General features: G+C 36.6%; 1 protein-coding gene across 1 annotated transcript in view; it reads left to right on the top strand.

Annotated features, from left to right (window-relative positions):
* The window catches only part of LOC140163602 (methyltransferase-like protein 27), a 47,210-nt gene extending 36,382 nt beyond the window's left edge, over positions 1 to 10,828 (top strand). The window contains exons 2-4 of the mRNA XM_072186917.1: positions 7,988 to 8,119; positions 10,427 to 10,549; positions 10,664 to 10,828. Coding sequence (XP_072043018.1) covers positions 8,012 to 8,119; positions 10,427 to 10,549; positions 10,664 to 10,828 — 396 coding nt within the window. The 5' untranslated portion in view covers positions 7,988 to 8,011. The remainder of the gene's footprint in view (positions 1 to 7,987; positions 8,120 to 10,426; positions 10,550 to 10,663) is intronic.
* Positions 10,829 to 13,342: the final 2,514 nt, after the last annotated feature.

Raw genomic sequence — 13,342 nt, 5'->3', positions numbered from 1 at the left:
GGTTAGTCTAGCTGGCTTGAATAGCTTTAGGTTAGTCAAAACGGCTTGGTTTGACTAGCTTCAGGTTACTTAATTTAATTGACAAGCTTTAGGTTAGTCAAGCCGGCTTGATTAGCTTTAGGTTAGTCAAGCCAATGACTCTTGAGCAATACTAAAGCTGCTCAACCGCTTTGAACATGCATGTTCATTATTGCTATACACATAGAAAGCTTTCTATACAAAAACGATTCTCTTATAAACCATCTACGCACAGTTTCCTCGATACACCAGAGCACACATTTTCGTCCAAAAACTTCCAAGCAAGCAGTGCAATTGTCTCCACACAGTCTTTGATTACACTACACGGTTGAGTGCATAGCATCGTAAGAGCTGTGGAGCTTCTAGCTGGATAATGGGCCTCTGTGATTGTTTTTTGTCGAAACCTCGAGTGTTCCCTTCATCCAATCAGAATTCTTTTTATATCAAACGAAAGCTAACACTTCCCCCTAAAACATTTTTCGTCATTAGGTCAACAGATAACGCAATTTAATGTTATGGCTAGGCGAATGTGGTAAATATGTTGAAAATTACCTCTCTACGCACATTTTTTTGACCAAAATGTAGGTTTTCAAAGTCAAAACCTCAAGTGTTTCTTACAATATTTTTGTTCAAATTTTATGTCATTAAATGAAAAAGAACACTTATACTCGTATTGTCCATATACTATCGTCATTAGAATGAGCAATGGCCAATTCTCTTTAAATTGCAAATCTTGTCCAAAACTTACTATTTTCGCCTGTTTTGTCATACGGTTGTAAATTCAATGAACTTTGCTAAAGAGCGCTTACAAATTGATATGTTAGTATTTATGTGGGACGTTTCGCGCGCTACACGCGTTATTTGTTTACCATGATTCACAAGAGCAGATTTTGCTAGGCGTGACTTTTCCAGGGGAGGTCTGAGCCTCCATTTAGCTCTAGAGGGCAGTATATCAAAATTTTAAATGGTGTTTAGCGTGATAAGTAGGCGAAAGAGATCGGCATACAGGGTTAGCTAATAATACTGCCGCCCAGCACGGTCTACACTGATCACCGTTGAAAAATTGATATGCTGCACTCAAGAGCTAAAGGGCTGGTTCCCTGTTCTCTAATTCAAAATAAATCATGGGTAACATGAACGTGGTGATATGGCGTTCAAAAAGTCAACAAGTCCACTATTTGCTGCGGCATGCCAGACAGTTTGAATTGTAATTTGAGGGGTGAGTGAATGAGTTTGTCAAAAATAGGGTAAATGTAGCTGTCAATAATCGCCTGGCCTCTAAAATCCGCCTAAAAGAACAAAGTCATCGCCAAGTACATGATTATCAGTGCTACCATCTGATCCAAAATTGTTTGGCAAATATGTGTTAGGGCAGTCAATTCACGGCGTTAACGTTCTGCATTTGTCCACTGTAGGTTTTGGCTGAGGTCTGGCATTTGTTTTCTCTTGTTGTAGTCCCATTGTTTTATTGCCTTTGCATCATTTCGTTTAATATTTTTTCTCTTTGCATAATAGATATTTTGTTTTGCCGTCAGCTCTGCGAGTACTTTTATGGCGTCACTGTAATGTATTTTGTAGATATTTAACAAAATATTTGATTATATCCCAGCAAACACAAAACGTTTTCGACATCATTCGCAAAAGGTTATAAAAGGTTGTCAAAAAACGTTTAAATGTCGGGTTATATAAAGGGTATATTACGAGTATAAAACGTTTTCACAACCTTAAAAAACATTTTTTGATAATCTACTGCTCAGCAAACAAAAATGTTTTACAGAAAACGTTTAAATATCGGGTTATATAAAGGGTATAAAAACGTTTTAATAACATTCCAAACATTCTTGAAAACTTGATACAAAGCATTCTAAACAGAATGTTATTTTGGGGTTGAAAAAATATTTTGCGAAAAATGTTTGCCAAAAAAATTTTCAATAACGTTTTAAAAACATTTTCATGACCTTTATATAACCCGACATTTAAATGTTATTAAAAGGCTTTGTAAAAACCATTTTAAGAACATTTCTGTGTTTGCTGGGTTCAAATATTTTAACATAATGTTATTTAAGTATTGACACAATATTTGGCAAAAATGTTTGCAAAAATAGTTTACAATAACATTTTTGAAAACATTTAAAAATATTGTTGTAGTGTGTTTTCATACAAAACGTTTTAGAACGTTATCATGACCTTTATATAACCCGACATTTTAATGTTATTAAAACGTTTTTACCTAAACCAAAAGCCAAAATATAACTTATTTAAAACGTTTTTAAAACGTTTTTGTGTTTGCTGGGATATTACTTATATATATACGCACATTATATATTTAATCCTACATATTATAAATATCATTTAAAATATGTTTTTATTTAGCTGGAATGGGTTGTGAAACTGGAAAATGATAAAAATACAAAAACGCATGCTATAAATAAAATTAAGAACCAAACTGCTTATGTTATTAAACAGTGTCATCTCTAAGTCAGGAACTCGTGATCACGAGATCCTGAGTTCCTGACTTTAAGTCGGAATTCGGGAACTCGTTATAAAAGAAGTGGGTGATACAAAAAGTTCTGCCTCCATGGTATATAATTTTGTTACACCATTGTATAGGGTTCTCTTGTATGAGCATTGTTGTGCCTAAAATGGACTAAAATGAGGCTATAACATGGTTAAGGTCACTAAAGTGACCCAGGCTAAAATTACCTGCTTCCGAGTTAAGGGGGTACTACACCCCTCGATAAATTTGTGTCTATTTTTGCATTTTTCTCAAAAACTAATAACACAGTGGTAACAAAAGTTATGTATATTATAGGGGCAAGGAATCAATTACTACACTGGAATTTCAGTGACCCAAGACAAGCGGTTTGTTATTTATGATCAGAAATAAGGTACCGCTAGGATGTACCTCGTTTCCTATCTTAAATACTGAACCGCTTGTCTTGAGTCACTGAAATTTCAGTGTAGTAATTGGATTCCTTGCCCCAATAATATACATAACTTTTGTTACCAGTGTGTAATTGTTTTTTGAGAAAAATGCAAAAATAGTCACAAATTACCACATGGGTGTAGTACCCCTTAACACAATACCAAACACGCAAACACATTGTTTATATCGAACAACTCTAATGATTATTGATTAATTAGTGCAGTATGGTTGTCAATCAAAGCACAATATAAGATCATACAATAGTAAAGGGGTACTACACCCATTGATTTTTTTTTTTTTTTTTTTGCATTTTGTGAAGAAATTACACAAAAAAATTGACAAAGTGGTATGCAAAATGAAGGGCAAATCTTCTCGTTTTATTGGTGGCATCGGTATCAACGTAGCTTACATGCTTTTAAAAGTAGAAGCCAAAANAAGATNCATCACTGNTGATTTAAATTCACTTCATTTTGATTACTATCAACGGATTTCGTTAAAATTTTGGATGTGTGTTGCTAACACATTAGGAAATAAAGTTGATATGTAAAATGGGAATAAGTGGTTCCTGATTTCTTTTATGACTTCATGAACTTGGTGCTCCACAACTATCAAAAAGGAACTGGTTAAAATGCTTCTATTTTCAATGTTGAGCTATATTTTGTATTTTTAACTTGCGACATTATTTCACTGAAACTTAATTAAGCCACAGGTAACAGGTTACCACAACCATACTACAGCAATGTTGAAAAAAATTGTATTTCTTGTCACCTATACCACCATATTGGGTAGTTTTCCGTAAGCTTAACTTTTATGATTTTGGTAACTATTTTATATTTATTTGTGAAATCCATCTCAACTAGGCATTCTAAATTGTACTCACCATTTACATCCCAAGGTATATATGCAGAGGATGATTTAAGCACTTCCCAGCAAGTCTTGCTGTTAGCACAGCTGTGTGAGTGAACATGACACCACTGCCCACCCACTGCATACACACGTGCATGGTTAAATTTGAATTTGGACAGATATATTTGCAATAAAAACACCTTCAAAAAGTTGGTCGATTTCACATTTTATGTTATCTACAAAAGGTGTGAATTATCCTTCATGCATACATCACTTTAGATCTGAAATCGACCAAGTAATAACGACACACGGGCAATTCTAAAACAACATCTTTTGCACAGAGTTCAATGGGATTTGAAAAGTAAAGTGGCAGTTGAAACGCTGGTGATAACACTTTTACAGTGCATGATGGGGCTTCCTTAAATCATCCTCTGGTATATATGTATATCCACCTTGCACTTCTCGATATATATCCAGTTAAAGACAGAATATCAAAATTATGCCTCATTATGATATCACAGACTCTCACATGTGTATTCAAAATTGATGCTTAAATTTGACCTGAACGAATTGACCTATAACCTGACATACGGTGACCTAATAGCCTTTTCTTCTCCTAACAACACATTATAGTATGAAATTGACTAATTTTGCATGCACCACTAGATTTTCTATAGAGAATATAACAAAGGATTTAATGTATTCTATTCATGTACCCTACTTGAACATGTTGAATAGAATAAATTATGGTTTGTTATGAAACACGCATCTGAGTTACTAGGATACAGTAAACAAAAATATATAGGGCTAAAATGACTTACTAAAATGGTTTAAAAACACTTTGTATGTAGATATATTTGATAAGTTCAGGTGATGAACATATTTATGTACTTCATAAATTTGCAAGAAAAAAAAGAAGAGGGGTACTGATGAAAATCAGGGTATTATTCCCCCTTAAACTTACAATTATTACAAAGATTTCCTTTTGTTAGGTTTATTATCAAAAGAAATCTGGAGATTTTGACGTTCTGTGACGAGATTCGTTTGATGGTCTCAGTTCTTGATCCAAGATCCGGCAATGTCCAAGATCTTGTCTATCCAAAGGAAATCCCTGATCTACCTCAACCTCAGTTTTCACCGTCCTATAGCAGCTCCAAATGGTATTCTATGTTGACCGTATGCTCCTCTATCGAAGATCGCTTGAGCAAGCTATCTGAACTACTTGACAGTCAGCTACATGAGATTTGTTCGTCTGTCACTTCTTTGAGTCGACAAGACAATCAAGCACTATTGGCTTTCACTACCTCTTTTTGCGTATTTTCGTCTCTTCAATACACACAAGAACCGTGAACCGCAGTTTCACACAATCATGGTAACTTTTGTACAACTACTGGCTAACATAAGTTGCACAGAACTCCCTGTGGTAATTCTCATCTACTGCTTGAAGGAAAAATACATAACTTTTGATATATTATGGAATATTTTGGGGCACATAACGTTATATTGCCAATACCATTTCGTCTAATACCCATTTAGTCTTTATAGAATTGGTATATTATCAGAAAGTCTAAATACGTATTTGCGCGACTCTGTCATTGCATAGTCTGTGTAACAGACCGTGTACCTATATTATTCATAGGGAGAGAATCAACTGGGAACCACATTACTCGCCGCTTCGCGGCTCACCCCCCCCTTGATCGCGAGTCCGACACTATCTCGAGTCAGTCTTTGACAAAGACTAGTCATTGCTTCGCGGCTCACCCCCCCCTTGATCGCGAGTCCGACACTATCTCGAGTCAGTCTTTGACAAAGACTAGTCATTGCACGGCAAAATTGCTGTTTTGTCCTTTTCACATACTGACGTATTTGTACAACTGCGTCACATACTGACGTATTTGTGCAACGTATTTGTCATTTGAACGGCGAAATTGACATTAGTCCTTTTCACATAGTGATGTATTTGATCTAATATTGATTGTTTGCGGAATAAGTTATGCTCTGATAGTGATAAGTGAATTATATTGAAAATATGGTATATTTGCATTACTGTTAAACTGGTTTTAATCGACAATAATATTTTAATCATGATTATGCAGCAAATGAAAATCGCTAGATTTTCAAGTTCAATTTTCTCGAAATGCGTATTTTGCAAATACGTCAGTATGTGATACGGCCGACGATTTAATGCGTTTTAGATGTAAGTTTGACCGAGTTTATTCTCTCAGAGGCCTTCGAAGTTAAAGAAATTGTCAAAAATTGTGAGAAAATCCGATTTCTTGGATTTGAAGCAATTTGGTCTAATCGGCACGTGCCTTGAAACTCCCAAATTTTCAGGGGAGGGGGTGATTGTTATCAAATCATTAATATTTGACCCTTGCAATTATGAAACGCAATTTATTTTCGTTTTAAAGCTGTTTTTAGCAGATAAACGGTAAAATCTAAAAAAAGAGAATTGGAATTAAATGCAAATTTAGGGGAGTAAGCATAAACGGTTAAAATTTTGAAAATGTGCACATTTTTGGTATTCGCTATATAACTTTAAAAGGGCATTTCCCTTTATGTGAATGTCACAGAGCACTCACACCTTGAGTGTTTTACTCACAATATTTTCACAAATGCACGATAAGGGTTTCTGGGAGGGTCAGTCGGTCAAGGATGCCATGTTGGGTTAAGGGTTGTCATTGTGGGTCAAGGGGAAGACGGGTGGGTCAAGGGGTGTCATGGTGGATCATTGGATGTCATTGTGGACCAAAGGGTATCATGGTAGGTAAATGGGTGCCATGTGGGAAAAGGGGCATCAGGGTAGATCAAGGGGTGTTATGGTGGGTCATTTGGAGTCATGGTGAGTCAAGGGGTGTTATGGTGGGTCATTTTTTACCATGGTATACCAATTATATGTCTTGTTACCTTGTGTAAGTCTATAATGTTCATATAACATCTAAAAAGGTTCCACCAAAGTAAGTTCACATAGTAGAAAATAAGAGGGGAGCAATATTTTGTTCTTTTTTTTAACTGAACTGTCTCTTTTTCACCCTGCATTTTTCATGAACACCTTGGCTGACTTTGGCATATATCCTATACTTGTAGCGTCAGCATTCCAAAATAATATTTACTCTCATATACATCCGCTGTACGCATAGACTTCTCCGTAGTCCACTTGCCCATTTTGCATAAAACTCTGATTTATATTGATTTGTGTGCAACTGATAGATTTTCACATCTGTATCTGATCTTTTCAGTCACCGCGCTCCCTCTGTTTGTTAGCTTCCCAAGTGGACTACTGACTTTGCCTTGCGGTTAAGATTTTTAACACGGGACTCTATGGAGAGTTAGGCCAATATCTGGCATAACTAAAATTGGCCATGATGTAATGCATCTTTAAATGGATCTGCCTTGTGATTGGTCGCCCATATCTCACTATGGTTTAAATCTTCCGGGCCCGCGCCATTACCATTAACTACACCGTACACAACTATCTGTGGTATTTGCGGCGCTTTTGTGTTGACGCGAAAGTTAATCTCTCATCTCATCAAACATCTAGCGCGTCTTGTACTATACCATGCTTAGTACTTGTGGTTAATGGACTGATAAACAAGTATGCTTGACAGTGTGTTTTAGAGAGCAAAGTCCCGGGCAAAGTTCTGCTTAAAATTCAAAGTCCATAGTCGGATTTTCGTGGTTCGCTATCAATAAACTGATAGATTCCAAAATCAGAATTGTTCAGTATTAAAGTGAGCCATTATAATTATGCAAGATAATGATGCATTCAATTACTTTTATTGTCACTAATCATCTGATATTCTTAATTCTTTATGACCATTTTACTATTGAATACTTTAATTTTAATAAACATCAGTATAATTTTGAGTTCAACGAAATGGGTTCATCATGACTAATAATAACATATTTTTAATAAAATTCGACTATGGCATAGTCTACTGTACGCAATCAAAGTTATTCTCTATTGAATCAGAATTGGTGATTTTTCTCACATTTTACAGCGTGTAACACTTTTTAGGACCAATATATGACATGCGATCAAAAGTAATTACAGTTAATAAGATTCTCTGCATTGATGTTAGGGGACAAAATTGTTTGCAACATGTTCTTATTATAATTTAGGAGGAGATTTTTATTTATTTACACAAGGGTGTCGTGAATGCAATAGAGTATGACAATGTATAATGTGTATTTCAGATTTTGAAGCAAGAAGACACCAACATGGCCATGAAAGATGACAAACTTGCATTGACATACAACCAGGGACTGCCAAGTAGCCATGACGGTTTGCGCATTCTATATGATCAATGGGCAGATTCTTATGACCAGGTAAATCTTCTAAATTCGGAGGCATAGATCTACCCCCGGATGGAAATCCCATTTTGGAGGTGATGCGTACTCTGTCTCCTAAGGACCCTGCATTTTCCCATTCGATCATTGACCTCGATGGGCAGGCAATGATGATGATCATGCATGATGATCATGATGATGATGATGATGATGATGATGATGATGATGACTCAAAACCCCATATCTTTCAATTTAAAACTTATGTTTAGTCACTGATTTTGTTTCTTATTTTTCGATGATCGAGCCATTTGAAAGCCATAGAATCATTCAGTATTCAAAGATAATGTGGGTCTGTTCTGGCATGATGCAGTCATGGTCCATGGCAAAGGCGATTCGACCTTTGTGGCATTAAACCCAGTTAACAGGAAATTAATCCAGTAAATCGATTCAGTAAAGCAAATAAGCTCATGCATTCGATCACTAACGGCAACCAGCTTCGGTCGATTACCCCAGCTGCAGCGTGTGTAAACTCTAATTTGCATAGAGGCTGTACGTGAAATTATTGATTGGCTCCAAACAAAGGATTTGAACCGGTGCACGTAATCATGGCGCAGTGCAGTCCATTCAATCAAATGTTGTCATCAACCTATTTGATCGCAGTGCATTGTTATGTGTGTGAGACGAACTGTCGCGGTTGATTGCAATCAAACAAACGATGTCTTACGTATTACTTTGTTCCGTGATGAAAATCGTGATGTTTTATTTAATCACTCTCGAAAAATGTATTTCTTTTGTAGGTCTATTACTTTGTTTTGTGATGAAAATCGTGATGTTTTATTTCATCACGCTTTAAAACAAACGATTTCTCATGTATTACTTTGTTTCGTGATGACAATTTTGATGTTTTATTTCATCACTCACGAAAAATTGATTTCTTATGTATTACTTTGTTTCGGGATGAAAATCGTGATGTTTTATTTCATCATCACGCTCTAAAACAAACGATTTCTTATGCATTATATTTGTTTTGTGATGAAAATCGTGATGTTTTATTTCATCACGCTCTAAACAATAATTATAGTTACATGCATTTCAAGAAAAAAATCTTATTAAAACGGTAGGCCCTATGTTGTTTAGAAAAATGTAGAAAGTGATGATGATGATGATGTCGATGATGATGATGATGATGATGATGATGATGATGATGATGATGATGTCTCCAAAAGTGTCCCGGTTTGTTTTTCTTGCCCTAAATCGTGCGTATCTATTAATAAGGCACTTCAATAATCAATAATCAGTCCCGTGACGGCCTCCACTAACTAGCTACTAACTTGGGTTTATGGGCGCTGATATTTCATGTTCACTGTCACTTATTTATCAGAAAAGTGCGACCCTTTGTCAATCACCTACAGTACCCAATTTCGGCATACTATATAAGACACTCATCATGATGATTGCCAGAGAATAGTTAAGATGTAGCTTGTACCGTTTTTTTGTGGCATCCTTCAGAAGTGAGCAGTCCGATACCAATATTTTCGGTCAAATCTCCATTCAATTAACACGGGGAGTTGGCTAGCTATGCCTTGCCCTCACTCATATTTTACAAAAGTGCGACTATTTCTGAACTTCTAACCTAGCTGTAATTTTAGGTCATGTTAGAGAAATATATTTGCTAGAAGTTTGGAGAATACCTAACATATTGGCTGGTTATTTTTCACACAGTGATGTTAACTAGGCAAGTGCCCATTCTTGCAACGTACATCATTTGTAGGGGTCACGCGTCAATGGTGAGAGCACTGTGTATTGTGTATAGGAAAACGGACAGTAACTGCAGTATGGCGCGTCTGATGGGCCTATATTTTTTTTGAAATATTGGAATAACATTGAATTTGATAATGATAGGAAATTAACACAATTTTTCTACAACCACTTATCATCGCTTTCAAAAGAGCCAACAATTTTCAAGACAAACTTGTCAAAGCAAAACTCTCACCATGCAGATGAGGACCAAATTCTTATGGAACTTCACAGTGAATGATTCTAGTATAAAAATTATAGACCCATATTATTACAGTGAATAGATTCATCAGGTTTATATATCAGGTGCTTGGCAAAACCAGTAAGATTTTACTTACTAATATTTCGTCAAGTATCTTGGAGTCCTCCTAATTGACGACATGATTTGCCCTTGACGTCATTTTCATAAACTCGAGGGTTTTTGTAAACCCGACGTTTTATTGCTGCTGTAGCGTTCCATACAGCTGAGTTTTTGTTAATCGAGCTTTTGGGTATCTGATGTTGCATAGTGCATAGCGTGAGATTTACTATATTTGGTTTATTTTTCAGGACTACAAACGATTTGGCTACCAAGGACCTCAAGTTACTGCAAGTATACTTGCTGATTACCTGCCTGACAAGAATGCCCGAATTCTCGATTTCTGTTCTGGTACCGGTATGGTAGGCGAGCAGGTGGGTTCTGCAAGTTCTATAGATTAAATGAACATTTAACAATGGGTTAAAAAAACATGTTTGAAGCAGCATTTTTACACTTGTATATCTTATATTTCTCTTTGCCGTATTTAGCTTAAAATGCATCAATTCATTAACATAGATGCCATTGATATGTCACCGAGTAGCATCAAAGTCAGTGAGGAAAAACAAATTTACAAAACATTGATCTGCTCCAAGATTGGTTCAAATCCTTTGGATATTAAATGTGGTAAGTCATCTAATGCTCTTCACTTCTAAATGTGTCATTTGATCTGATCGCGCTTAATATGATAATTATAGTGTAGCTAGTAAACTGCTCACCAAAATCGTCATACTTAAATATGTGGCAATTTCTGGATGGATTCATGATCAATCAGCATGCAATGAAAAATCTGTAAATTCAGTAGCCTAGAAAATTTGTGCTGCACATTTTGATACTTCCCTCAATTTCATGAATTAATGTTAGCAAGATAATGCGATTAAAAGGTATTTCAAAAATAAAAATTGGGCTATTCGTCATCCAAAGCACTTTCCCACCCTATTCGAAATGGGCTCACTCCGGCGTGGCGGCTTCGAGTAAATTTAAGTAAAATAATGTGTTGACCGAGACAAAATTGGAACACCAATGTTTTTGTTTGCTAGTGACTCTAAACACCCACCTGAACAACATATCCAAGAATGATACAAATTTGAATTGACCGAAACTCCGATGTACAGTTCTTGAGTCATAGGCATAAAGGTCAAATGTAAAATGTTGTTCTCCTTCATTGTCCATAGTGGTTAAAAATCCAAAATGCTCCAATTTTTATCATTATTATGTTTTGATAAATCCAAGTGTGTGAAAATAAGACTGTAAACAAAAGTTATTAATGATTTTAGTGGCATTTTGGGATTTTGGCCGCCATCTTGGAATCAGGAAAAAAATGGTGGACCGTGGGCTTTTTTTTTCATCCTTTTAACATGTTTAACCCAAGCAACTTTATGTGCCAAATATGGTTCTGGTAAGGAAGAGTGTTAGTTTTTTTTTCCTGGCAGAGACGTGCCTATAAGAGGCTTTGCGCTGGGAGTATATAAAGCGGGGACCCCGAAAACGGGGACCCCAAAAACGGGGACCCCGAAAACGGGGACCCCCTAGAAATCACCCCATAAAGCTTTACTGGGGTGATTTTAAGGGGTCCCCGTTTTTGGGGTCCCCGTTTTACAGATTGACCTAGGGTAATCTGTAAAACGGGGACCCCAAAACGGGGACCCCTATTTTTTCACTCTATTTTAGGACTGATGAGTCTCCAAATCTCGACAAAATATTCACCATGGATATACTAATATTACAAATGTAATTTATGAAAGTAGTAAGCACTTCTTATATAATTGTCCAATATACACAATTTTGGGGTCCCCGTTTTAGGGTCCCTGTTTTACAGATTGACCTAGGGTAATCTGTAAAACGGGGACCCCAAAACGGGGACCCCTTAAAATCACCCCATAAAGCTTCTGACAAATGTTTGGGGTCCCCGTTTTTCAGGGTCCCCGTTTTACAGATTGACCCAGGGTAATCTGTAAAACGGGGACCCCAAAACGGGGACCCCTATTTTTTCACTCTATTTTAGGACTGATGAGTCTCCAAATCTCGACAAAATATTCACCATGGATATACTAATATTACAAATGTAATTTATGAAAGTAGTAAGCACTTCTTATATAATTGTCCAATATACACAATTTTGGGGTCCCAGTTTTTTAGGGTCCCCGTTTTACAGATTGACCTAGGGTAATCTGTAAAACGGGGACCCCAAAACGGGGACCCCTAAAATCACCCCATAAAGCTTCTGACAAATTTTTAGGGGTCCCCGTTTTTGGGGTCCCCGTTTTACAGATTGACCCAGGGTAATCTGTAAAACGGGACCCCAAAAACGGGGACCCCTATTTTTCACTCTATTTTAGGACTGATGAGTCTCCAAATCTCGACAAAATATTCACCATGGATATACTAATATTACAAATGTAATTTATGAAAGTAGTAAGCACTTCTTATATAATTGTCCAATATACACAATTTTGGGGTCCCCGTTTTAGGGTCCCCGTTTTACAGATTGACCTAGGGTAATCTGTAAAACGGGGACCCCAAAAACGGGGACCCCTTAAAATCACCCCATAAAGCTTCTGACAAATTTCTAGGGGGTCCCCGTTTTTAGGGTCCCCGTTTTACAGATTGACCCAGGGTAATCTGTAAAACGGGGACCCCAAAAACGGGGACCCCTATTTTTTCACTCTATTTTAGGACTGATGAGTCTCCAAATCTCGACAAAATATTCACCATGGATATACTAATATTACAAATGTAATTTATGAAAGTAGTAAGCACTTATTATATAATTGTCCAATATACACAATTTTGGGGTCCCCGTTTTTTTAGGGTCCCCGTTTTACAGATTGACCTAGGGTAATCTGTAAAACGGGGACCCCAAAAACGGGGACCCCTAAAATCACCCATAAAGCTTCTGACAAATTTCTAGGGGTCCCCGTTTTGGGGTCCCCGTTTTACAGATTGACCCAGGGTAATCTGTAAAACGGGGACCCCAAAACGGGGACCCCTATTTTTCACTCTATTTTAGGACTGATGAGTCTCCAAATCTCGACAAAATATTCACCATGGATATACTAATATTACAAATGTAATTTATGAAAGTAGTAAGCACTTCTTATATAATTGTCCAATATACACAATTTTGGGGTCCCCGTTTTAGGGTCCCCGTTTTACAGATTGACCTAGGG

This window comes from Amphiura filiformis, chromosome 11 (genome assembly GCF_039555335.1).
Source record: "Amphiura filiformis chromosome 11, Afil_fr2py, whole genome shotgun sequence".
Classification (NCBI taxonomy): Eukaryota; Metazoa; Echinodermata; class Ophiuroidea; order Amphilepidida; family Amphiuridae; genus Amphiura; species Amphiura filiformis.
The sequence above is the reverse complement of the archived record's forward strand: the minus strand, read 5'-3'. Positions and strand labels throughout refer to the sequence as shown.